The sequence below is a fragment of the Carya illinoinensis genome, chromosome 12 (assembly GCF_018687715.1).
Source record: "Carya illinoinensis cultivar Pawnee chromosome 12, C.illinoinensisPawnee_v1, whole genome shotgun sequence".
Lineage (NCBI taxonomy): Eukaryota > Viridiplantae > Streptophyta > Magnoliopsida > Fagales > Juglandaceae > Carya > Carya illinoinensis.
This window is the reverse complement of record NC_056763.1, coordinates 30206359-30229506: the sequence shown is the minus strand read 5'-3', so window position 1 is coordinate 30229506 and position 23148 is coordinate 30206359. Positions and strand designations below refer to the sequence as shown.

The window sequence follows — 23148 nt, the reverse complement described above, 5'->3', positions numbered from 1 at the left end:
CGGACAAGTTTCATTTAAGTCGATTATAAAAATTAGATCCCATTATTATAGAATAGTTTTTTGTTATACTTATTTTTAGGTGGAATATATTTTTTAAGGATTTGTGCGAGACTTGTAGTAAATCATTTATATAAAATGTAACCTACAGACAGCGGGACTAATAATACCTATCCTCTAGATAACATCATAAGAATTGGATGAGAGAGAGATCTAGTCAAATTTCTTGCTTAATTTCAGGTCTGTCTCGTTCATATGCCTAGGCAGATGATGGCAGTGGCTGAAATAGCCAAAGACACCGGAGACTAAGGAGCTCCAAATGCAAGTTGTCTCCGGCAAGAAAAGAAGAGCACCACCGACAGTCACAAGGCTACAGGTAACGAGACGGCGACGCTTGAGAGTAGAAATCAGCGAAAGGCCAAGCGGCATCCCATGAAAGCTTACTCCATCAACTATCAAGTTCGCCATAAGCAGAATATTCTATTGTAATAACTAACAAGACCATCTGTCTTTGACAGTTGACTTTATGACAACAATAAGCCAGTGATCACTGTGATTGAGTGGGGAACAAATATAAAATTGTCACTTTGTGCTGTGCTCAAGATAGTTCCTAAAGCCGGTCAAACAATAAAAACATTACGCTAAATCTTTCCCTCAAACAAGCGCAAAATTTTAACATGATTATTAGTAAAAACTCCAGGGAGTCTGTTCTTCAAGCTTGAGGGCCCTTTTCAGCTTGCACTATCATCAGCCGCATTCTCCACTGCCGGAGTTACTCCAACTTCAGCCGGCCTAATAATTCGATCATAAAGCAAGTATCCTGACTGCAATACAAACAAAAAAACACTCATAATTAGACGTTTACTATTCCAAAACTACTTAGGATACCAACAGCCCTTGAATACCATTAACTACAAACAGTGTTTGAAGGAACAGGACCCACTTAAAAGAAAAGGGCAGAAACAAACCATAATAGAATGAAAAATTCTACTCATCATCCCTACACAACATATTACGTGTGATCTTTTTATTTTTCTTATTTTTTTCCTTACCAAATATATGGTATATAAATGATGAATATAATAATTCCTTTATTCTAATGAGTCGAGTAAAAAAATTAAGTGTTGTGAGTGGTGCAGAGATAATGAGTAGAATGGCTCTAATAGAATATGTCTTCGTTTCATATATATTAAAATGAAGGGGGGAAATCCCATTTTAAAATGTCTAAATTCGCCCCTACATGTGTCCGCATCCATTATGAAACTAATCTGTAATAATATAAAAATTATACAAAGAAAACAAGTGGCTTACTAAAATTGATACCTTAAGAACTGCAGCAACAGTGCCCGGAGGCTTGGAACCATCTGGTAGCTGGAAGACTGCGTTATGCCTATGTGGATCAAATGGTTCATCCATGGGATCAAATTTTTCTACTCCATATTTTTTGAATACCTGAAACAAAAGAATTCATGAGCCTTAAATCAATGGATTTAGCTTCTAACTTACTGTGTTACATTACAGAAAGGCAAAATAATCCAAGCAAAACCACATGCAAAATGTTGACTAAAGAAATGTATTAACCCAAAATGAAAAAATTAAAGAAAATTACAACTTAGGGGCTTGTACCTCAGATTATAGCTGAAAAGCACATTTCACAATAATTTATATCATCAGCAAAAAAAAATTGTTTGGATAGTGATGAGATGAGATGAGATAGTTTTAGATAAAAGTTCAAATTGAATAAAATATTGTTAGAATATTCTTTTTTAATATTATTATTATTTTGAAATTTGAAAAAGTTGAATTGTTTATTATATTTTGTGTGAAATTTTGAAAAAGTTATAATAATGAGATAAGATGGGTTGGGAGTATTTTTCAATCCAAACGACCTCTAAAAAGGACAAGCAATTTCTTTAAAAAATTACTGTTATATGCAAGGCAGTTTAACTTTATACATTTAATCAGGGAGCTGTATCATATATGACTGAGCAGTGACAGGCAACGCCTAGAGAAATATTACCTCCATAAGTTGTTTCTCGGTCATTTCAACACCTTCTAGAAGTGTTTTTAAGAGTGGCACAGCTCCTGCAGAGTCTGTAGAAGTATCAATTTTCGCAAAACTCTTTTTGACTTCCAAAGAAGCTCTTTCCAGGTTGTCTGCGACATCCAGTAAACTCTTTGCAAAACTCTGCCACATGTTTCCCAAGTATGTCAGTGTGAAGACTATCAAAGGTAAGGAAAAAAAAAATGTTTACAATAAACCTGAATTTAAGTGCAAGTAGCTCGCCAATTAGCAGTGAAAAAAGGAGATCTTTTTAAGAAAAGGATGCAAACCTGTATGGCAAACTTTTTCGAGTTCTCTGCTTCCCGTCTTGTTCTGTCCATGACATTCTCCATCTCTGCATAACTACGGAGAACTTTATCTTGCATCTTCTCAATCTCCTTGTGCTTTGACTTTAAAAGCTCTTCCTTCTCCGCCACTAGCTTAACCAAATCATCCATGGAAAGCTCCTCTCCACTCTCTGAATCTGAATCAGAAAATGCAATTCGTTTAGTACCTTTTCTCCTCCTGTTGACAGACTGGGATTCCAACATAGGATCTGATTCTTTAGCTTTGCTCGATTCCAAACCTGAATCTTCAGCTTGATTTGAAAGTTTAGCATCTCCGCTAGTGTTTGAGGGCTCTGCATTCCTAGAAGGACCCTTATTCTCTCCATTACTCCCATTTTCCTTGTCAGTAGGCTCAGGAGAGGCCGATGAAGAAACTCCAAATCTTTGGAAGATGGAGAGGTGTGGTGCTGAATGATGTAAGAAAGACACCTGACTTGGAATTAACTGTAACATAAAAAGCGGATGCGTAACACGTTAAAAGAAAAAAAGAACGCTCAAGAATACCAAAGTAAACAAATAATATAAAATTAAAAAAAAAAAATTGCAGATACCATTAACGGGGGCATATAAAACATCCTTTCACCCATTTATAGCAGCAGAAGATTAGAGAAAAAAAAAATCAAAACCCAATCCAAACCATTTTTGAGCATATAGAAAACGAAATTCCAATACACCTAATTTGAAACCCAAACATCTATGAACCCAACGTCTAGGAATGATGATGAAACGGCGGCAACATTTTAGGATTAAAAATACAACTTTCTTAATACCAAAGAATCTCTATATCAATTGTCAAAAAGTTAAAAACAAAAGGCATCATTCAGATTATCCTCGGATGATTGTTACATGAAGCGGAGCCATAAGCAAAATAAACCGTTACACAATTCTTAAAAAAAGATCAGTTTCATCTTCGACAGCAATCGATTTTGCTACAACAAGAATATAGAAACCAAAAATGAAAACTTTAGAAACATTAAATAACAAAAGAAAAAACAAATATCCAATCAGCATAAACCTGTAAAATCTTGAAGTCTAAATAAACGTAAAAAATTGTTCTTTTCTACTCAAACTGCTTAGACTATGATCTATAACAAAAAAGATAAAAGTAAAACGACATTTAGTGAACCAGAAAAAATCCAAATTTCCTTCTACATCAGTTTAATTTTCAGCAACCTAAAACCCTAACAAAACCCTGGCTGCAATCAACCACCAACACAAAAAAAATTAAAGGCGGGTAACCGATGCATACCGCGTTCGGGGATTCACGAACAAGGGAATGGAGATGGTCACAGAGGATTGCCGACTGCTGATTTTGGGGAACAGAGAGGAGGAGCGAGGAGCTCCGCGGGACTATTCGACTAGGGACACGCAACAAAACCCTAGATACGAACATGGCTGCAGACAATGAATCAGTGGAGGACAGCAGAATGGAAACCGAAAAATAAATATTATTGGGAGAGATGGAATGGGGATTTTGAGGAGAAGTACGAAGCTAAAGAGAAAAAAAGAGAGTATGGGGAAAATATAAACGGTGCTTGGGTAGAAAGAAAACCAAGATACTGGAAAATCCGTGGGTTTCACACGGGTATTTATTCATTGACTAAATTACCCTTCCATAGAATAGTCAGCTTGAGTTTTTGCGAGGCAAAATGAAGCATTTTGGGATTTAGCAAGGTTATTGCCGTCCATACGTTTTCCGAGTTGGGATTTAATTTCCAGTTTTGGAAGCCTCTAGAAGAAACACGACCAGAACCTTGTACGGACCGACTGGGGTGAACGAATCAGTGGGAGCTCCACGTCCATGTTGTATGAGATAAAAGGTGTAGCCATTTGACAAGCTGATGATTGAGATTCAAATCAATTTACCCTGTAAATTATACGAGAATTCTATCAAGAGAATTCATCGGTGGCTTTAGCATTTTCCATATACTAAAATATGTCTGCAGTTGACTCAAGAAGAGGGGTTTTTTTCATTCCAAGTATCAGCAAAATCAATTGCTTTCATAAAAAATTTACAAGTATCATCTACCATTGATTTTCTGTCATGCTGGCCGAACTAACTTGTGGTCAAGTGAGACCAGAACGTTCTACAGGCAACATAGTACTTCCTTAAGAATCTAACATGGAAATAAGTAAACTACATTTGTTTTCATCATTCTTTTGCACCAACTGCTTGTGTCTCCGAAAAGTGAATGTAACCGCTGCATAAAATTTGATGTTAATATGACATCAATGCCAGAATGGTAATTCGATTTTTATAAGGTGCACACCTGTTTGCTGAGGATAAGATATGATTTCAGGTGGCTTTGAGAAGTCAGCAATGTTTGCTATGCTGATCACCCATTTAGCAGTTGGAGCCCAAAAGTGAACTACATTTTTTTATGTTCAGTCGAGAGTAGAGTATGTTAGAAAAATTTTAAGCAATACAAAGTCAACAGCTCACCATTGGTCAAGAAGATCAAGTAGTCAACTCTAAGAAAACAGTTTGGACAAGGTTTTGATTAATGATTAATCTATAACTAACACCCTTGACATTGACAAAGCAACTAGCTCTGGGATAATCAAAACTTTAGTTTAATGCTTTGTTTTACAGACAATGCAGTTTTATCTGCCTAAAGAATTCAGATAGACAAATACCGCAACGAGCCGAAAGAGGACTATTATGAATTATCCTCAAGAATTACTAGAGTATAAGTTCTGCATAAAATTACATGTTGCAAGTAAATTCCTTCGTAGAAGCCATCAGAACAAAGCACGAGCACATCAAAAATTAAAATATCTCCCCACGTTCTTATGAAATGCTCTATTCCACCATTACACCGATTATTCTTGCACGAACTACACAGACCAAAAAATACTAAATTGTAGCATTTTTTCGTTTTTATATCATTCAAGTTGAAGTTGCATTACAGCATACTATAAATGAAAAAAAAAAAAAAAAAACAGAGAGAGAAGATGAGAGAAGGGAACAAAACTGGTTTTGGGGCCAGCTGGGTGGTTTCAGAAAGCCTGTAGCTTGGAAGCTGCCATGGAGGACAGGACGCTGCCGCTGGAGGATTACTAATTTGGTTTAGTAAAATAGAAGGGGGTGATTCGAGAAGAATGTGGCACTCTAATAGACTCCGACTACGGGGGCACCTGTCATGATATTGATTCAAGTTCCTTTTGCTCGGTTTTTGGCTTCTTTACTTGTGGGCGGAAGGGTTGGAAAGCCCCAAATCTAACTTTGTTTGGGTTGGGAAAAGGTCCTACATAAGACAACATTCAGGGTAAGCCTTGTTATTCCTACCCGATCTCCCGGGCCAGGTCCAGAGAATAATCTATATTTTCTATACTAATAGCCACAGCCCACTAGTTAAATGAGCGGGTGCGTCACGTTAAAATTGTGAACTGTTACTCAATGAAACGCCACAAAAGCAGTGCTGCAAAACAGAAAACGTCATTGCCTTTCCAGGCGTTACAAAGCACCAAGAGCAATTCCATTCTCGTGAAAATGACCGACACCACACCAGGACTTGAGGCTCATTTTTCTTTCAGTAGAACGTGCCCTTTTGAGCTTTGATTGTTAGCTTTCTAACTCACATTTGTATGTATTTTCATAAGCAAGTCCTACCTCATTCAAGTTGAAAAAATATTTCTGCAAGATTGTTTTTTGGCACATCACTGATATAGAACTCTATTACATTAGCTAGAATAAAAAATAAAATAAAATAAGTATTTTTAATACCAGCTAACGGTTACTTAAAATAGTAAACCTCGTATATGTTCAGACCGACTCACCACGACTTACACACATATGCACAAAGCAAAATCCTAACCAAAAGCTATTAGTCTCAACAACCTTCGCCAGCTTCAGTTTACTTCTAACTTCTGCTGTCGTTCCTCACCCAAATTATTCCTACCAACTATATTATAGTACTAACCACCTCCAGAATTAGCATTACTATAAACCAATGAGTCGGGACCAAACCTAAAGTGGGCAAAAAAGAGATGGCTAATAATTATAAGACCATTCATTGGTTCCTCTTAGCTCATCTCCTACTGCAATTATCAAACATATATGCAAGAGTTCCAGCCATTATAGTGTTTGGAGACTCTTCTGTGGATTCAGGTAACAACAACCAGATCTCCACAATCCTAAAGAGTAATTTCAGGCCTTATGGTAGAGATTTCATCGGCGGTCAGCCCACCGGAAGGTTTTCCAATGGTCGAATTCCAACAGACTTCATTTCTGAAGCTTTTGGGATCAAGCCAACAATCCCTGCATATTTGGATCCAACATATGATATCAAAGATTTTGCAAGTGGAGTATGCTTCGCTTCGGCTGGAACTGGTTATGATAATGCTACTTCTGATGTGCTAGTAAGTCAGATTTTGACCTTGGTAAACTCATACTACCGAACTCAGACAGAAAGCTGCAGTCTTATTTTCAGAGTTTTCAGTAAATTCAGTCAACTTAAACAAGTTCTCGTCAATTTGATTATGTTTCTTAATAGTTTTTGCAGTCTACTAAAACACCATATACTGAATTCAGTTACAGAGCTCAAATATGCCAAAGATTTTTAATCTATAAGGAGGTACAGGCTAATTTTCTTTATTAATTGCAGTCTGTAATACCTTTGTGGAAGGAAATGGAATACTATAAGGAATACCAGAAGGACCTGAGAGGATATCTAGGCGAAGAGAAAGCAAACGAGGTCCTATTTGAAGCACTCTATCTGATGAGCATAGGAACCAACGATTTCCTAGAGAACTACTATGTTTTGCCAAGACGATCGTCAGAGTTTTCTATCGAGGAGTACCAGAATTTTCTAGCAGGTATTGCAGGAAATTTCATCAGAGAGCTCTACAAACTCGGAGCTCGGAAGATATGCATGGGGGGGGTTCCTCCGATGGGGTGTTTGCCATTGGAGAGAGCTACAAACATCTTGTCCGGGAGTGAGTGCATAGAGGAATACAACAATGTGGCCAAAGATTTCAATGAAAAGTTGAAGGGATTGATTGAAAATCTGAACAAGGAGCTGGCTGGAATCCGACTGGTGTTTTCGAATCCATATGATATCCTCTTGGAAATTATTCAGAATCCAGAGTCGTTTGGTAAGCTTTTTGCTATGTTACTTTGATATTACGATTGGTTTAACATTGCATAAAGTCCAGCCAGCAATATAACTCCACGGTCATTGATGAGCCAAATTGAAGCAATCATATGGTTAGGTTCGATACATAAGTCCTCAGCAAGCAAGAGGACAAACATGTTATTGAGGAGAGTGGGTAGTGTGAATGGATAAATGGCTACTTGTTACAGCTAAAAGCCAATTGGGCATGTACATCTCACTTGGTTTAACTAGTTTTTCTTTAGGGCGATGCTATCATGCCGCCCGACGTGTGCCGCCCTTTGCAATTTTTTTTTTTTTTTCTTCTTTTCACATTTTTTTAATATATTTCAACATTTTTAAAAAGTAAAAATAAAAATATACCAACACACTTAAAATCACTTCCTTAATCACTAAATAAAAAAGAGTTTTGCTACATACAAGCACAGTTGCGCATTAATCTGTATACCAATACTGATTTATTCGTACTTAAAATTTAAATTAACATTGTTTTCAATAAAATCTACTTTTTAACCAATCACATCACATTGATGTACAGATTAGTGCACAACTATGCTTGCAACTATATTTTTCCTTTCTTTAATAGTTATCCCAATTACAGACATCACTGCACATGGGTTATGTGCGTGCGTGGGTACGCGTCTTTTGCAATAGAGATGAGGGTGGCAGAGAGTTTGCTTTGCTTACTCCATGAAGGACCAGAGCCACCTGACACCTCTTTCATAAAATATTCTTCTATCCACCGTTTTTCAGTCATTCAATGGTGTTTATGAGCTTTCATACCAAACCATGAAGCTTGATTCTTCTTCATTGTTGTGACATTCTACCAAACTAGATTAAAACAGTACGTTTGAATAGGGACATGGGCATTCACTAGCAAAGGCATCCATATTCCATCATCTTATTTAAAATCTTTGATTTTCCTCTCAATGCCATGTGTGACCACGTGCTTCCCAAAGAAAATGTTTCTGGCATTGCTTTCAAGGCTTAGAATGGTAACCCCTCTCTCCCTCCCTCCCTCTCTCTCTCTGTGGATCCTCCCAGCTTAAGTTCATAATTACATCACATATATTTCGTACAAAATATCCAAACTATAAGTGATATAATTTCTAATTGCAGGTTTTGAGGATACAGCAAAAGCATGTTGTGGAACAGGCATGTTCGAGATGAGTTATTTGTGCGATCAAATAAACCCATTTACATGTTCAGATGCAAATAAATACATATTTTGGGATTCCTTCCATCCCACAGAGAAAACGAATGGTATTGTAGCTGATAATGTGGTGAAAAATAGTCTAGCCGAGTTTCTCTGGTAACCATACGGCATTGCTCTCCCTGTTGTAATTGGAATTGTCCACATCAACTGAGATCCTCCCCAAACTTCACTACGACATACCGAATGTGTTCTTTCTTTTTATTGAATCTACGTATATAATGTAACAGGCAGATGTATGAGATGACATTAGAACGTGAGAATGCAAGAGGTTTTGCCCACTCTTTTAAACTAGTTGCAGTGCCCTTTCTATTTCTATGAAAAGCAGCCATGGAGAGGAAATGTACTAACCTACCTAACTACCTACCAAATATTAGGTATCTGAATCTCTCATCCTTGGTGAGAAAAGACCTTTACCAGAGGAAAATATGTTGTATTGCTCGAGCATTTTCCCAACAATTTCCCCAATACAGATATGGGATTTTCACATTCACAAATAAAAACATTAGCTGCTTCAGATTCATTTCAATGCTCCGGATGAAGTAACTACAATTGACGCTAAAACCAGCCACAAACTAAAACATGGATAAACTCATCAATTAATTCTGTACAACAAGAAGCACCTTCTTTTTTCTTTTTCTTTTTTCCAGGAGCATCTGGAGGAGGGGAATACTTTGGGGGAAGACGGAACATTGGCAACTTAAACTCAATTGCACATCTTACTTTGGCTCTTTAGGAAAATGCAATTTGATCAATGCTGGAAGTTCAGCTAGCTCAACCTGAGGCTTGCCCAACAAAATACCCTTCAGCTTTTTATCACAATTGACCACATTTTTGTTGTTTGTATCCTAAACAATAAAGAGACACCCATGTTTGTCAGTGTCAAGGAAGTCCACGTGCATTAAATAAATATACAGGTAGCAAGTTAGAATTATAATCATAAAGAGGCAAATAAAACACTAATTGCATTCAGTTATATAGTCCCCCCAGCTACGATCAGTTGTAAGTCTTTGAGAATGACGTTATTCTGACGGTAAACCCCTGTTAGCAGAGGTAGGTATAGCCTATTATAACTGCTGGGACAACCATACATGTGGATAATTAACAACCCCCCCCCCCCCCCCCCCCCCCCCAAAAAAAAAAAAAAAACACACATAGAACACATGATAGGACCGAGTTTTATGTGCATAAATTTCCAGTATTGTGACAAGGGAGTATGTCTAGGAGATCATACAAATCTGGTTCTTGTCCAAAATCATCTTTCATTTTTTCAACAAATATTTTAGTTCTCTTAAATTAGTATTTTAAAAATAAAATTTAAAAAATCGATTTTGAAAAATGCCGAGAAAGAACCTGCAGATTGTTGGTCTTGATGTAGGACCAGACATGCATGAAACAGCCTAGACGAGAAATCTGAGACTGACCCACAAAGTCTCTGAGCGTTGATGGAAGATTTACAAGGTCAATCAAGTTGGCAAGCTTCTTTGGATTATCCGTAATGGCCTTCTTCATGCGCTGTGGCAGCATTGTTATCCAATCTTCACTCTGTTTTTCTACATATCAGAAACTGAGAAATTGTTACTCAAATATTTGAAGATTGTTACGTCTTTTTCTATACAAATCTAAAAATAAATAAATGAATGAATAATTCCAATATGGGGCCAAAGCTTTGGGATAGAGAACATAAACTTCTTTTCCCATTTGACACTAACCCGCTTATGTGCTTGGGAAGTCAATTACTGCACAAGAAATAACACAAATCACTTGGTTAAACACAAATTTGCATCTCTTACGAGTTTTCTTAAATCCCTTCTGAAGTTTTCGTCTTTCCTTATTGTTAATGGCATGCACTGTGAGCTAGGTTTAAGGGCAAAACAATAGCATAATAAGGTACAGGTCCAACCGTCCAAGCATATCAAAATCCAAGTTATCTCCTCCGAGCACCATTCATTTTTATGAAATAGATCCCGTACAAAGAACTACGAAATCAATTCCTCCTCAACATCAATTGCACCCTTGCATTGCCCGAATCAACTTTTTTAACACATCCAAACATCAGTTTCTACATTTCCCATTGAACCGAATTGCAAGATAAGTTCCTCTGTAAAGATTACCACTAAGATTTACTATATCTTTCCCTTACTTGGGAATTGAACAGAGTCTAAGGGAATCTAATCAAACAACTGGCATGCGGAAAATCCATGAACTCCACTCCATCTAGCATTTAAAACCTTTAAGAAAAAGAGCTACTGGGTTTTTATCATAAGGGTTTGTAATGATGAAGAGAAAAGTAAATACTCAGTACGCTATGACTAAAATATTCAAAGCAGTCATATATGAAAGAGATACAAGAATTTACGTTACACAATATAGAAGAGAGCTTGGAAATACATAGTTAACAAGAAACAAACCTAAACAGGGATAAATCTCAATGGCAAGTGAGATTAATAGCTGCTCTGCAGTTAGCAGTGTTCGAGCTCGTATATTTTGGCAGAAGGAAGGAAAGACAGGCTGAACTGTTTTAGGGTTTCAGTCGATAGGTACACGGCACGTAACAACATTTTTCTTCTGTTCTTCCATTCTCTCTGACCAGGTAAAATTTGGGCTTTAGTGGGCCTTTGCCTTTGAGCCCATATTGAAGAATGACTCACGATATCTGGGCTGGGTTCGCGGAAACAAGACCCTCACATTAGTCACATAATCACTGAAATATTAAATTTTTAATCTTTGCTTTTGACATAAATTTCTTTATTTGTAGTTTTTATAATCTTTTTATCACTAAATTTAATCTTTAATATTGATCATTAACATTTACTATTTAACTAATGTCAATTTACATGTTATTATACTATAGTATTACATGTTATTAAATATTAGCACATTATAATATTTTATATTAATGTTTAACTTATTCCTATTATAAAATTAATACTATAGTTTTAATTAAAATGAGTCAAGTTGGAGTCTACTCTAAAACTCTCTCGCTAAGAGGGAATAGGTGGAGTGTGTGAGTCTTGGTGCTCGTGGAGTGGCTAAGATAGTTACTTCCCCTTGATCAAACTCTGAAGATTAAGGCCGGAAGAAATGGAGGATTTAGAGATGCAGTGGGATCAATTTAGTCTTACGGAAGAGGAGAACTCGGTAATTAAGATAGGCTCTATTGATCTAAGTGAAGTTACAAAGAAAGGAGAGCTGTGTTTAGTGTGCAAGTTATGGTCTGATCGGCAGGTGGGGAACGAAATTGTACGTGCTATAATGGCCAAGATCTGGAGAGTTGATAGCTCGTTCACGTTCCAGGAGGTTAGTACAAATCTTTTTGTAATTACCTTTGTGTGTAAGGAGGATAAAAACCGAGTGTTAGAAGGGAGGCATTGGTTGTTTGGTAACTGTCTGTTAGTTCTTAAGCCTCTTGATGGATTCATCCATCCGATGAAAATGAATTTCGATAGTGAGAGTTTCTGGATTCAAATGCATAATTTGCCTTTTGTTTGTATGAAAAGTGAGATTAGGAAGAAAATTGGGGAGTCGATAGGGAGGGTTCAGGAGGTTGATGTAAGGGAGGGTGGATCTGAATGGGGAGGTGTTCTAAGAGTTAAGGTTGAGTTGAATTTGAAGAAGGCAATTGCTCGTGGTAGAATTGTGAATGTTTTAGGGAAGAAACACTTGATTTCTCTAAAATATGAGAAATTACCTAGAATTTGTTTCGATTGTGGTATGATTGTTCATGGGGGAAAGGTTGTTCTAGCTCAAATGGAAATGTATCAGGGAAACAGTATGGTACTTGGTTCCGAGCCAATTATTCTATGGGGAAGAGGAGTGGTATTCCAAATGATGGAAGGGAGGAGTATGATGAGAGGAAGGGAAAAATCTATGATGATAATTCAGGGAAGGTGGCTGGATTAGATGCTCAATTTGATCATGTACAAGCTGAAGGATCTATGGAATCGAATAGTAGTGGAGGGATGGATGGTCTGAATGGGAGTGGTGTGAAAGAAGTCAATAATAGTAGTCCTGAGTTGCTATCTTTAATCCCTGGAAAAGGTGGTTCTAGTTCTGCTAGCCAGGTGCTTGAGAAAATGCCTGAAATTATTACCACTGAATATAAGAGTGATTCTAAGCACATTTGCACAAGGAGAAGTATGATAAGTGCAAGGGAATCAAAGAAAAAACAAACAAAGATGAAGGTCAGCAATCAGTTGACAGAGTTGAAACAAAATGAGACTAAAAGGAATGAGGGTGAGGGAGTGGTTAGTAGAGGGAAATGGAAAAGAAGGGCAAGGAATACAGGCTGTTTAGATGCAACTGTGATACTTGGTAAACATAATTTGCAATTAGTTGATGAGGTTGATATTGCAAATGAAAATCCTGTGAAAAAAGGAAGGGTGAATGATAGTTGTGAGGAAATGGATTCTAAAGTTTTGGTGGTGGCTGTTGTGCAGCCCCGCCAATCATTATGAAAATTTTAAGTTGGAATTGCCGAGGGCTTGGGAACCCTTGGACAATTCAAGACCTCTACCTATTGGTAAAGGATAAGAAGCACACAATAGTTTTTCTCATGGAGACTAAACTATTAACAAAGAAGTTTGATGCTATAAAAAAGAAGTTGGGATGTGCTGGCTGTTTTGTAGTGGATGCTAAAGGAAATAGTGGAGGTTTGGCTCTTTTGTGGAATCAAGAGGTTAATCTTAAGGTGCTGAATTTTACTCAACACCATATTAGTGTCTTGGTGATGCATGATGATGGTGTAAGGAAGTGGATGTTGATTGGCTTTTATGGCCATCCAGAGGTCTCTAAAAGAAGTGCAGTTTGGAGTTTATTATCCAATCTGAAACCTTCAAGGGAGCAAGGGTGGTGTGTAATTGGTGATTTTAATGAGATAATCACACAATCTGAAAAGGTGGGGGGGAGGGAAAGGCCTGAAGGGTAGATGGAGGGATTCAAACAGTGCCTAGAGAATTGTAATCTTTATGACCTGGGATGGAAGGCTATGATGTATACCTGGACAAACCAACACACAGATGATACTTTTACCAAAGAAAGGCTTGATAGGGTTGTTGCTAATCCTTCATGGTTGGAGATCTTTAAAGAAAGGGTGGTGGAGACATTGACTGCCAGGCAATCGGATCATAAACCCATTCTACTCGCCTTGTTTGAAAATAAACCTCATATAAGGAATAGAAGGAGACTATTCAGATTTGAGGCAAAATGGAGTTTAGATGAGGAAGGTGGAAGGGTTGTGGAAGATGCATGGAAAAGAACCTTGGAAACAAAAAATTTATTGATCAAGGTTCAAAGAAAGTTGAAAGCATGTAGTGGAGACCTTCTTAGATGGAACTCTCAAAGAGCTAGTGATGGAGAAAATGAGATATTAAGACTGTCTGAGAGGTTAAAAATGGAGCAAGAAAATGAGAGTCCTCACAATGTTTCTGTTGTGAGAAAATTGGAAAAGGAATTGGGTTTACTCCTTGAAAAGGAGGATTTAAAATGGAAACAAAGGGCCAAAAGATCCTGGTATAAGCTTGGTGACAAAAATACCAAGTTATTTCATGAATGTGCCAATCAGAGAAGGAAAAGGAATTGTATCAGTGAGATTATAGATGATCAAGGAAGATGTGTGAAAGATCATAAGGGAATTGAAGAGGTGTTCTTCCAGTACTATAGCAATCTGTTCTCTTCTTCTAATCCTTCAACAAATGATATAGCTGCTGGTTTGTGGGGGAGTAGAGAGCAAGGTTTCAGGTTCAATGAATGAAGAGTTGCAGAAGGAATTTGTTGCCCAGATGACTAACACAAGAGGGGGATGAATTGAGTTGTATTAAAAAAATAACAATTATAAATCAAATATATAATATAAAATATAAACAAAATATGAAATAACAATAAATATAAAGAGTAAGGGTAAGAGATAAGCAAACTCAGTATGTTAACGAGGTTCGACCCCACTGCCTACGTCCTCGCCTCAAGCTACCCCTTGAGGATTCCCAAATTCACTATTCAACCTCCTTCAGGTGGAGATAGAAACCTATTACACCTTTGAACAACACCGCTACAAAGGATCCGTGTAGAACACCCTCTACACTTGCAATCACCTTACACGTGGTGATTCAACTATTCCCCGTGTAGAATACTTTCTACACGCACAAGGGTTATACACACCCTTTTTCTGATACAAAAACTGATAGTGGGTAGGTTATCAGAAAACACTCCTCAATGAGTGAAATAAGAACAATACAGCGCAAACTATATCTCTCAAAATGAATAAAGATTAAGGCTCAATGCTTAAAGAAGAGAGAATGAAAGCTTTGAATGAATGTTGTATGCTCTTGGTGTTGTAAATGTGAAGCTCTCAAATGATCTATTTATAGGCATATGAGACTTCATATTCAAATTTAAAAAGATTCACATGTCAAAGACAACATCATTCACTTTTTCAAAAAATTCAAATAAAATGTTCTTCTTTTTCAATTGTCAAAGACAACATCATTCACTTTTTCAAAAAATTCAAATAAAATCTTTTACTTTTGGCATATGACAAAATGAGCACATTTTCCTTTTCAAAAAATTCAAACCTAATCTTTTACTTTTTGCATATGACGAAATGAGCACACTTTACTTTTCAAATTTTTCAAACAAAATCATCTACCTTTTGTATAAGTCTAAAAAAGCATCAATCACTTTTGAAAATATTCAAATAAAACATGTACATGTGAAAGATGACAATCAATCATCTTTAATATTTTCAAGGTTCAACCCTTTAATCAAGGTATGCACATGCAAAAGATGACAATCAATCATCTTTCAAAATTTTCAAATTTAATTTTCAAAAATATTCATGCACATGTGGAAAATGTATTTTAATGCTTTATGATAAAATATTAATTTTGAACATTAATCCTAATTTTGAATTTTAAGAAATTTACAACATTACTCTATGACTTTAATGTGAACTTGTTTCCTTCTTACTCATGCTTGGTTCTTTGATGTGCTTGATTCCATTGTGTGAACAACTTGAGTTTGAAACTCCTTTATTCTTTGAATTCATTTGTTATCATCAAAATCTATGTGTAGATTTATAATCACATGAAACTTGAAACCTTGGGTTCAACAGAATTCACCAAGCTAGAGGTTGTGGCAGCACTTAAAGATATGGGGCCTTTGAAATCTCCTGGACCAGATGGCTTTGGAGCATGCTTCTATTAGAGTTACTGGAGTACTGTTGGCGAGGAGGTATGTCAAGTGTTTTATCTTTTTTGAATGAAAAGGCTGGGTTGGATGGGTCTATTAATTTTACTCACATTACTTTAATTCCCAAAGTTGAAAAACTTGTTATAGCTAGTGACTTTCGGCCTATAAGCCTGTGTAATATTTTGTATAAATTAGTATCAAAAGTCTTAGCTAATACGTTAAAGAAAATGCTGCCAATAATTATTTCAAAGAACCAAAGTGCCTTCCTCCCTAGGAGGTTAATTACAGATAATGTAATGGTTACATATGAGGCTTTGCATACTATGAAGACAAGACAAAAAGGAATGGTTGGTAGCATGGCATTGAAGCTGGATATTTCAAAGGTATATGATAGAATTGAATGGGGTTTTTTGGAGGCCATAATGAGGAAGCTTGGTTTTGGTGAAAGGTGGATTAAATTGGTGATGGTATGTGTTACTTTTATAACATATTCTGTTTTGGTTAATGGGCAGCCAGGTTGCACTATCAAGCCTTCTAGGGGAATACGCCAAGGAGACCATATATCCCCATATTTGTTCATCATTTGTGCTGAAGGCCTAAGCTCTCTTGTTGACATGGCTGAAAGGAGGGGTAATATAAGTGGTGTTGCTGTAACCAGAGGAGGTATAAGAGTAAATCATTTACTCTTTACTGATGACTCTGTCATATTTGGAAGGGCCAAGTTGTCTGAGTGGTTTAAGATTCAAGATCTCCTCAGTACATATGAGAAGGCTTCAGGACAGAGTCTAAACAGACAGAAAACTACAATATTTTTTAGCTCCAACACACCAATGACAGTGAGGAGACAGATTCAGCAAGTTGCAGGAGTCGCTACATGTGGCAATTTTGAAAAATACCTTGGTCTTCCTTCTATTGTAGGTAGATCAAGGTATAATACTTTTAGGATTTTAAAGGAAAGAGTTTGGCACAAGGTGAATAATTGGAAGAATACATTCCTTTCACAGGCAGGGAAGGAAATACTTTTGAAAGCTGTTGTTCAAGCAATCCCAACATATTCAATGAGTGTTTTCATGCTTCCAAGGAGATTGTGTAAAGAAATTGCTGTAATTATGGCTAAATTTTGGTGGGGGCATATGCAAAATGATAAAAGAATCCATTAGAGGAGTTGGTCAAGGATGGGGGAATCAAAAAAGAGAGGAGGGTTGGGTTTTAGGGAACTTGAGAGTTTTAATAAAGCTATGTTGGCTAAACAAGTGTGGAGGATGTTGAATAATCCTTCTTCTTTGGTTGCAAGGGTTATGAAAGAGAAATACTTCAAAAGGGAGAACTTGTTGGAAGCTAGATTGGGTCATGGTCCTTCTTTGATATGGAGGAGTTTGTGGTCTTCTATGGGATTGATTAAATCTGGTCTAATTTGGCAAGTTGGGAGGGGCAAAAAAATTAAGGTTTCAAAGGATAAATGGGTTCCATCATCCTCTTCTCATATGGTGTCCTCTTCAGTGAAAATTCTAGATGAAGATGCTTGTGTTAACCAACTTATTGATGAGAGTACAGGCCATTGGAAGACAGAGTGGATTTCTGAAATTTTCAATGCAAAAGATGCTGAAGCTATCTGCTGCATTCCTCTTAGCAGGATGAGATCTGAGGATAGAATGAAATGGGGCTGTTCAAGTAATGGTCTTTTTTCTGTAAGGAGTGCTTATCATCTTGAGCATGCGAGGGTAATAGCTTAAAAGGGGGAAAGCTCAAATGTATTTGAAAATGAATTTGGTTGGAAATCGATATGGAAGTTAAAAGTGCAGGGAGCGGTAAAATATTTTCTATGGAAGGCCTGTCATGACTTACTACCAACCAGAATGAACTTGGCCAAGAAAAAAATAATTGATAATAGTTTGTGTCCAATATGTGAGAGGGAAGAGGAGTCAACCATACATGCTTTGTGGGGTTGTCCATCTGCATCAGATGTGTGGGCAGAAAATGACAGTCCTGTTAAAAAATGGGCATGTTCAGTAGTGGATTTCATGGAACTTTGGAAGCAGCTGAATTATTGTTTGGAGGAGGAGAAGGTTGGTTTGGTGGCCTGCACTTTGAGGAGGATATGGTTGAGAAGAAATACTGTTATCTTTGAAAATAAGTTTGAATGTTCGAAAGTTTTAACTAGTGTTGCTCAATAGACTCTTGCTGAATTCAGTGAAGCAAATTATGGTCCCATGTCTACTCAATCTACTAGAATTATGGCTAGATGGGAGAAGCCCGATGTATTGGTCTGTAAATTTAATTGGGATGCTGCCATTGATGCTACTAATAAGAGGGTGGGAATTGGGATTATAGTGAGAGACTCGGAGGGGGAAATTTTTGCTTGCCTGTGCTTAAGAGTAAATAACTTGTTGAAACCTGCTTGTGCTGAGGCATATGCTTTAAGAAGGGCTATGCTCTTTTGCTTAGAGTTGGGTTGTCCAAGTGCAGTTTTTGAAGGCGATTCTTTGGTAGTGGTTAATGCTACTAATAGTGAAAGTGAAATGAGTACAGATTATAGTGTTATCATTGAAGATACTAAGAAAATGTTTAACAACAATGGGAGGTAGCCTGTAAAGTTTACTCATAGGGAAGCTAACAATATAGCTCATATACTAGCCAAATTGGCTCTTGATTGTAGTGATGAAAATGTATGGATTGAGGAGGGTCCTCCACAGATAAAAAATTCTGTGTTGAAGGAAAAATATTGTAATGATTGATTGATTGTTAATGAAATATGTAGGGGTCTTTTGGCTCTTACTTGTTCTTCTAAAAAAACAAACAAAAAACTATAGTTTTAATTACATATTATTATATTATTTCCTAACTTATTTATAATTTAATTATATACTTACATGTTATTATATATTAGTGTTTATACATAATACATAGTATTAAATATTATTATACATTAGTTATTATATATTAATATACATGTTATGATCTATTGATTATTATACATTACTAGTACATATTATTATTTATTATACATTAGTATTACACGTTATTATAAATTTATACATTAGTGTTTATACATAATATGTTAGAATTAAATGTTATTATATATTTGTATTACGTGGTAGTAATAGTATAGTGTTTATACACACTAAACTATTATTACTCCATTTAGTTTATTTATATTATAGTATAAGTATATTATTTAATAATAATTTGCTCATACTAATATATTATTAAATTTAACTAATTATATAAAATATATGGGACTAATTTATAAAAAATAAATTTATTTTTTACAAAATATGTACAGTATTAAAACTGGAGTTGGAGGATAAAATCTGAGATGGAAAGTTAGTGTCGTATAACACCACTAAGGATGGGCAGTAGGGCCCCACACCCCGCTACCCCGCTACCCCGCCCCCGTTCGCCCTGCCCCCTCACGAAGGGGCGGGGTACACCGCCCCGCAAATAGTCCCTCTAGCAGGGGCGGGGGGCGGGGAGGGCCCAACCCCGCCCCGCCCTCACCTATATATATATTATATATATAAACATAAATATTTATATATACAAAAAACATAAATATATGTTTATATATATAAATATATATTTATATTTATATATATTTTTATATATATATTTATGTTTATATATATAAATATATATATTTATATATTTATAAATATATGTTTATATATATTTATATTTTACAAATTGTATATATATAAATATCTATTATAATTTGTTAGACTTATTCACAAATTATGTATTAACAAATTTAAAAATTATATAATTTAAAAACTACTACACTACAACTGACACAAAATATGTATTAACAAATTTAAAAATTACATAATTTTTAAATTATAATCATATTTACAAAATTTAAATTTAAAATTTAGATTTAAAAATATATTTTTTATTACTTTTAGATCTACAAATAATTTTTTAAAATAATAAAATATAGTTAATATTTGAAATAAAAATAAGGCGGGACCCACACCCCACCTAGTGGGGCGGGGTACCCCACCCCGAAAATGTAGAGGTGAGTGGCGGGGAGGAAAACCCATGCAGGGCGGGGTGCGGGGAGGGGGCTAACCCGCACCATACCAGCACCCCTAAATGCCACCTCCTACTCCAACTTTTTGGGAGAAATAAACTTAGCTTTATTGCCACAAGCAAAGAGGGAGAAACTCTGTTAAAGACTTGTGGCGTGATTGACATAACATCAAATCTCTAAAATGGAGCTCTTGGTTTCGAAATCCCTTTCTCCAAATGTTTTAAAAAAAAAAAAAAAATGGAGGAGAGAAGAGAAACTATTAGCTGCGGTCGCACCTGCCCCAGTTTTCATGCACAACCATCATCATCAATAAATGGGTTGGGCATGGCCAAAATTTGTGTTTGGGCTCGGCCCATATGTTTCATATATATATCTCTGGGTTAGATGATCCAAGCATTGGTATTTGTACGGCTTAGGCAATACGTACATTCAGGTCCAAAAAATCACCAAGACCAAGTCACCTAGGCTTGCGCACGAAGGCAATTACCAACTACCAAGACCAGGTTTTCCGAAAACAAAAACAAAAAGTTCATTTTTTTATTATTTTGCATGTAACAACAACTAAGGCAAATGTTACTTGCAAAATAAGTTTGTTTATATATTATTAATCATGTTAGAAGACTTTTTTTTTGGTACAGGAGGTTAAAGTTATAAACTTTTAAACGTATTTATTCGTTTAATTGGATTTTTGGAAGGGTTGATTAGTAATTGAAATTAAGTAAAGGACTTCCATTTTATATAGATTTCAATATGCACATCCTGATACATCCCACATAAAACTGGAATTGGAGGGAAAACGATTTCAGAAAAGAACAAAATGCACAAATTTCACATCGCCCAATGTGCGTAAAGGAAGATGCCGGGAAAATTCCATCTGGGTCTTCCAAACGAACCCAAGTGTCCGAGTTCAAAGGAGCCAACATGGTGGATGAAAATTGAAATCACATCTCCCCCATTGGCTATAGCCCTCAATCTAAAGCTTGTGCAGACAAAGAATTTCATACATCTAGAGAAAGAACACAAAATACGCCAAACTCACCCCTCCTCTCCTGGCTAGTGGATAGTGGATACTCCAAATTACTAGGTCATAAAAAATGTCCGCAGATTTATAGATTCCTTTCTCGGCCAAACTGAACGATTTAAGATTTGCTGCTAAACAACCTCAAGTTATGCAGTTCTTAACCATCCTGATCTAACCATTCCACATTACAGAAGCAAATCAGATCCGAGAAAAAGCGATAAAATGAAAAACAAGAACAAAAATACTACCAGATTTGAAGTTTTCATTTTCGAACTAAGTAAATTGGGTAGTAGATTGATTACTACAGAGATGGATCTGTACGAGGTGGGTAAAGAACCCCCACATCTCATAAAAATAAGGGCATCATACATTCTTAGGGCAATTCCCATCAAACACCATGCGAGCGCGATCTCCTGGAAATTCAGGATCGTTTTGTAACAATCTTCTCTCATAAATGCTTCTTTTTTCTCATTTAGAAAGGGCAAAAAAAAGTAGAAAGAAAAATAAGAGAGGGAATGTGAAAAAAATAAAATTAAGAAAAAATAGAGGAAAAATCATTGATAATAACCATCATAATCATCATTATCATCGCAATAATTAGAGACACAAGGCAGTGCACCGGAGATCATCACCCAAAAAGTCAACGTCATCCAACGGTGGTGGTGGTGGGAAGTTGAGATCGAACGGCAGGGGATGCTTCCGGCACAAAGACGATGAGATATCGAAATCTTCGTCGATCACCGAAGAGGATGAATCGCAGTCGCTGTGGCAATCCTCCGGGACCAACGGAGGCGGCTTCGGCAGTCGTCTACGTACCGCCACAAAAGCTTGCTTGGACTGTAGAGGCGGTGGCCTGGGCCCACTAAAGGACTCAACCGTGCTGCTCATGCTGCTGGAGGCGGGCCTCGGGGGATCGATAATCTGCTGCTCCAGGAAACCATCGTTCATCGCGTACAAACGGTGATGATCCACAAACGCACCGTTTTGGTGGTTCTGGTTTGGATTGAGCGGAGAAAAATAGGAAGAGGGGGAGAGAGGGAAGTTGGTCTTGGCTTTGGGGCCGCGGAGGTTGCGAGCCGCGGCATCGTAGGCTCTGGCAGCGTCCTCGGCCGAGTCGAAGGTGCCGAGCCAGACACGGGTCTTCTTCCAGGGGTCTCTGATCTCGGCGGCGAATCTACCCCATGGTCTCTTTCTCACGCCCCGATACCGTGGCTCATTGCCTGGATTTCTCAAAGCCGAAACTGCTGTAACCGGCGTTCCCGACGCATCCGCGACCACCGTCCTAGCCGCGGCTCCTCTCCCTCGCCTCATGATTCACCCAAAAAAATAAGCGATCGACACAAAAAATCAAACCGAAGCTGTTTCTCGAAACAGGGCTTACGAGAGCTTAGAAGAAAATGAACATAGTTGAAGAAATAGCGCAGAAGATAGATGCGAGAGAAAGAGATGGGGGTGGGAGGAGAACCGTATAGGTATGGAAGCAGAGGAGCACCTTCTCTTCTACAACAAAATAAAAATGAAAATAAAAACGATTTTAATTTAATTTTAATTTTAATTTTTTTTGGGGGAGTGGGTTCTTTGGTTTCTCTGGCTGTAATGGCTTTTCTTTCTTTTGCTTTTCTCGATTACTCGACCTTTCTCTTGCCCCCACAAACCGACCCCTCCTCTGATTTCTCTGCTGCTTTATCGATTTTATTTTTTTAATTTTTAATTTTGTTTTTATGATATTCATTATTCTGTGTATATTTTTTTTAACAAAATAATGGAAAGGATAAAATGACTAAAATGGGTCCTCTGCTTCATTCTTTAATGTCCACTACTAAATTTTCTGTGAATGCTTATTGCTTTCATGTGTCATGTCTCTTTCCCTCTCTCTATCCATCTCTCTGCTCTGTGTGTGTATCTTCTTTTTCTTTTTCTTTTTTCTTTTTATCTGTTTGGTGATAGTAGTAATGATGCAAAGAGGGATTCATGACTCAGTCTTATCTGTAATTTTTCTTCTGCTTTGTCATTTTCTTTTCATCTATGGGAAAACAAGACTCATTTTTTTGTCTATTTATTTATTTATTTATTTTCCATTCTGCTTTTGATATTGGTCAACAATGCTCATAGCCTCATAGTCCATGACAGCTCTTTTGGCAATGCTTAGGAAATTAATGGAATAATTAATCGGCTACCCTCTTATGGCAGACTTGAG

At 36.8% G+C, this 23148-nt stretch overlaps 5 protein-coding genes across 9 annotated transcripts; 2 read left to right on the top strand and 3 right to left on the bottom strand.

Moving 5' to 3' along the window:
* Nucleotides 1–450: 450 nt before the first annotated feature.
* Nucleotides 451–4077, bottom strand: LOC122289620 (grpE protein homolog 2, mitochondrial). Of its 2 annotated transcripts, XM_043096779.1 has the most exons (6): nucleotides 3638–4064; nucleotides 2628–2832; nucleotides 2332–2525; nucleotides 2018–2185; nucleotides 1321–1449; nucleotides 451–821 (listed from the first exon to the last, which is right to left on the bottom strand). In XM_043096779.1, the coding sequence occupies exons 1-6, from the start codon at nucleotides 3779–3781 to the stop codon at nucleotides 729–731; spliced, it is 933 nt and encodes a 310-aa protein (XP_042952713.1). In that variant the 5' UTR covers nucleotides 3782–4064; the 3' UTR covers nucleotides 451–728. The 2 variants fall into 2 exon arrangements, with proteins under 2 accessions (XP_042952713.1, XP_042952712.1); XM_043096778.1 differs by having other exon boundaries at nucleotides 2332–2832; nucleotides 3638–4077.
* Nucleotides 4078–6294: 2217 nt separating this feature from the next.
* On the top strand, nucleotides 6295–9006 carry LOC122290526 (GDSL esterase/lipase At4g26790). Its single transcript, XM_043098291.1, has 3 exons — nucleotides 6295–6750; nucleotides 6996–7485; nucleotides 8622–9006. The coding sequence occupies exons 1-3, from the start codon at nucleotides 6379–6381 to the stop codon at nucleotides 8816–8818; spliced, it is 1059 nt and encodes a 352-aa protein (XP_042954225.1). The 5' UTR covers nucleotides 6295–6378; the 3' UTR covers nucleotides 8819–9006.
* A 156-nt stretch (nucleotides 9007–9162) lies between these two features.
* LOC122290527 (upstream activation factor subunit UAF30) lies at nucleotides 9163–11286 on the bottom strand. Of its 4 annotated transcripts, none has more exons than XM_043098295.1 (4): nucleotides 11127–11275; nucleotides 10428–10454; nucleotides 10069–10282; nucleotides 9163–9563 (listed from the first exon to the last, which is right to left on the bottom strand). In XM_043098295.1, exons 3-4 carry the CDS (start codon nucleotides 10240–10242, stop codon nucleotides 9435–9437), a joined length of 303 nt encoding a protein of 100 aa, XP_042954229.1. In that variant the 5' UTR covers nucleotides 10243–10282; nucleotides 10428–10454; nucleotides 11127–11275; the 3' UTR covers nucleotides 9163–9434. The 4 variants fall into 4 exon arrangements, with proteins under 4 accessions (XP_042954229.1, XP_042954228.1, XP_042954226.1 ...); XM_043098294.1 differs by having other exon boundaries at nucleotides 10069–10268; XM_043098292.1 differs by lacking the exon at nucleotides 10428–10454 and having other exon boundaries at nucleotides 10069–10268; nucleotides 11127–11286.
* A 2356-nt stretch (nucleotides 11287–13642) lies between these two features.
* Nucleotides 13643–14467, top strand: LOC122289407. The gene has a single exon (XM_043096378.1). The coding sequence runs from the start codon at nucleotides 13643–13645 to the stop codon at nucleotides 14465–14467; it is 825 nt and encodes a 274-aa protein (XP_042952312.1).
* A 6914-nt stretch (nucleotides 14468–21381) lies between these two features.
* LOC122290437 (ethylene-responsive transcription factor 3-like) lies at nucleotides 21382–22598 on the bottom strand. The gene has a single exon (XM_043098116.1). It carries the CDS (start codon nucleotides 22260–22262, stop codon nucleotides 21549–21551), a length of 714 nt encoding a protein of 237 aa, XP_042954050.1. The 5' UTR covers nucleotides 22263–22598; the 3' UTR covers nucleotides 21382–21548.
* Nucleotides 22599–23148: the final 550 nt, after the last annotated feature.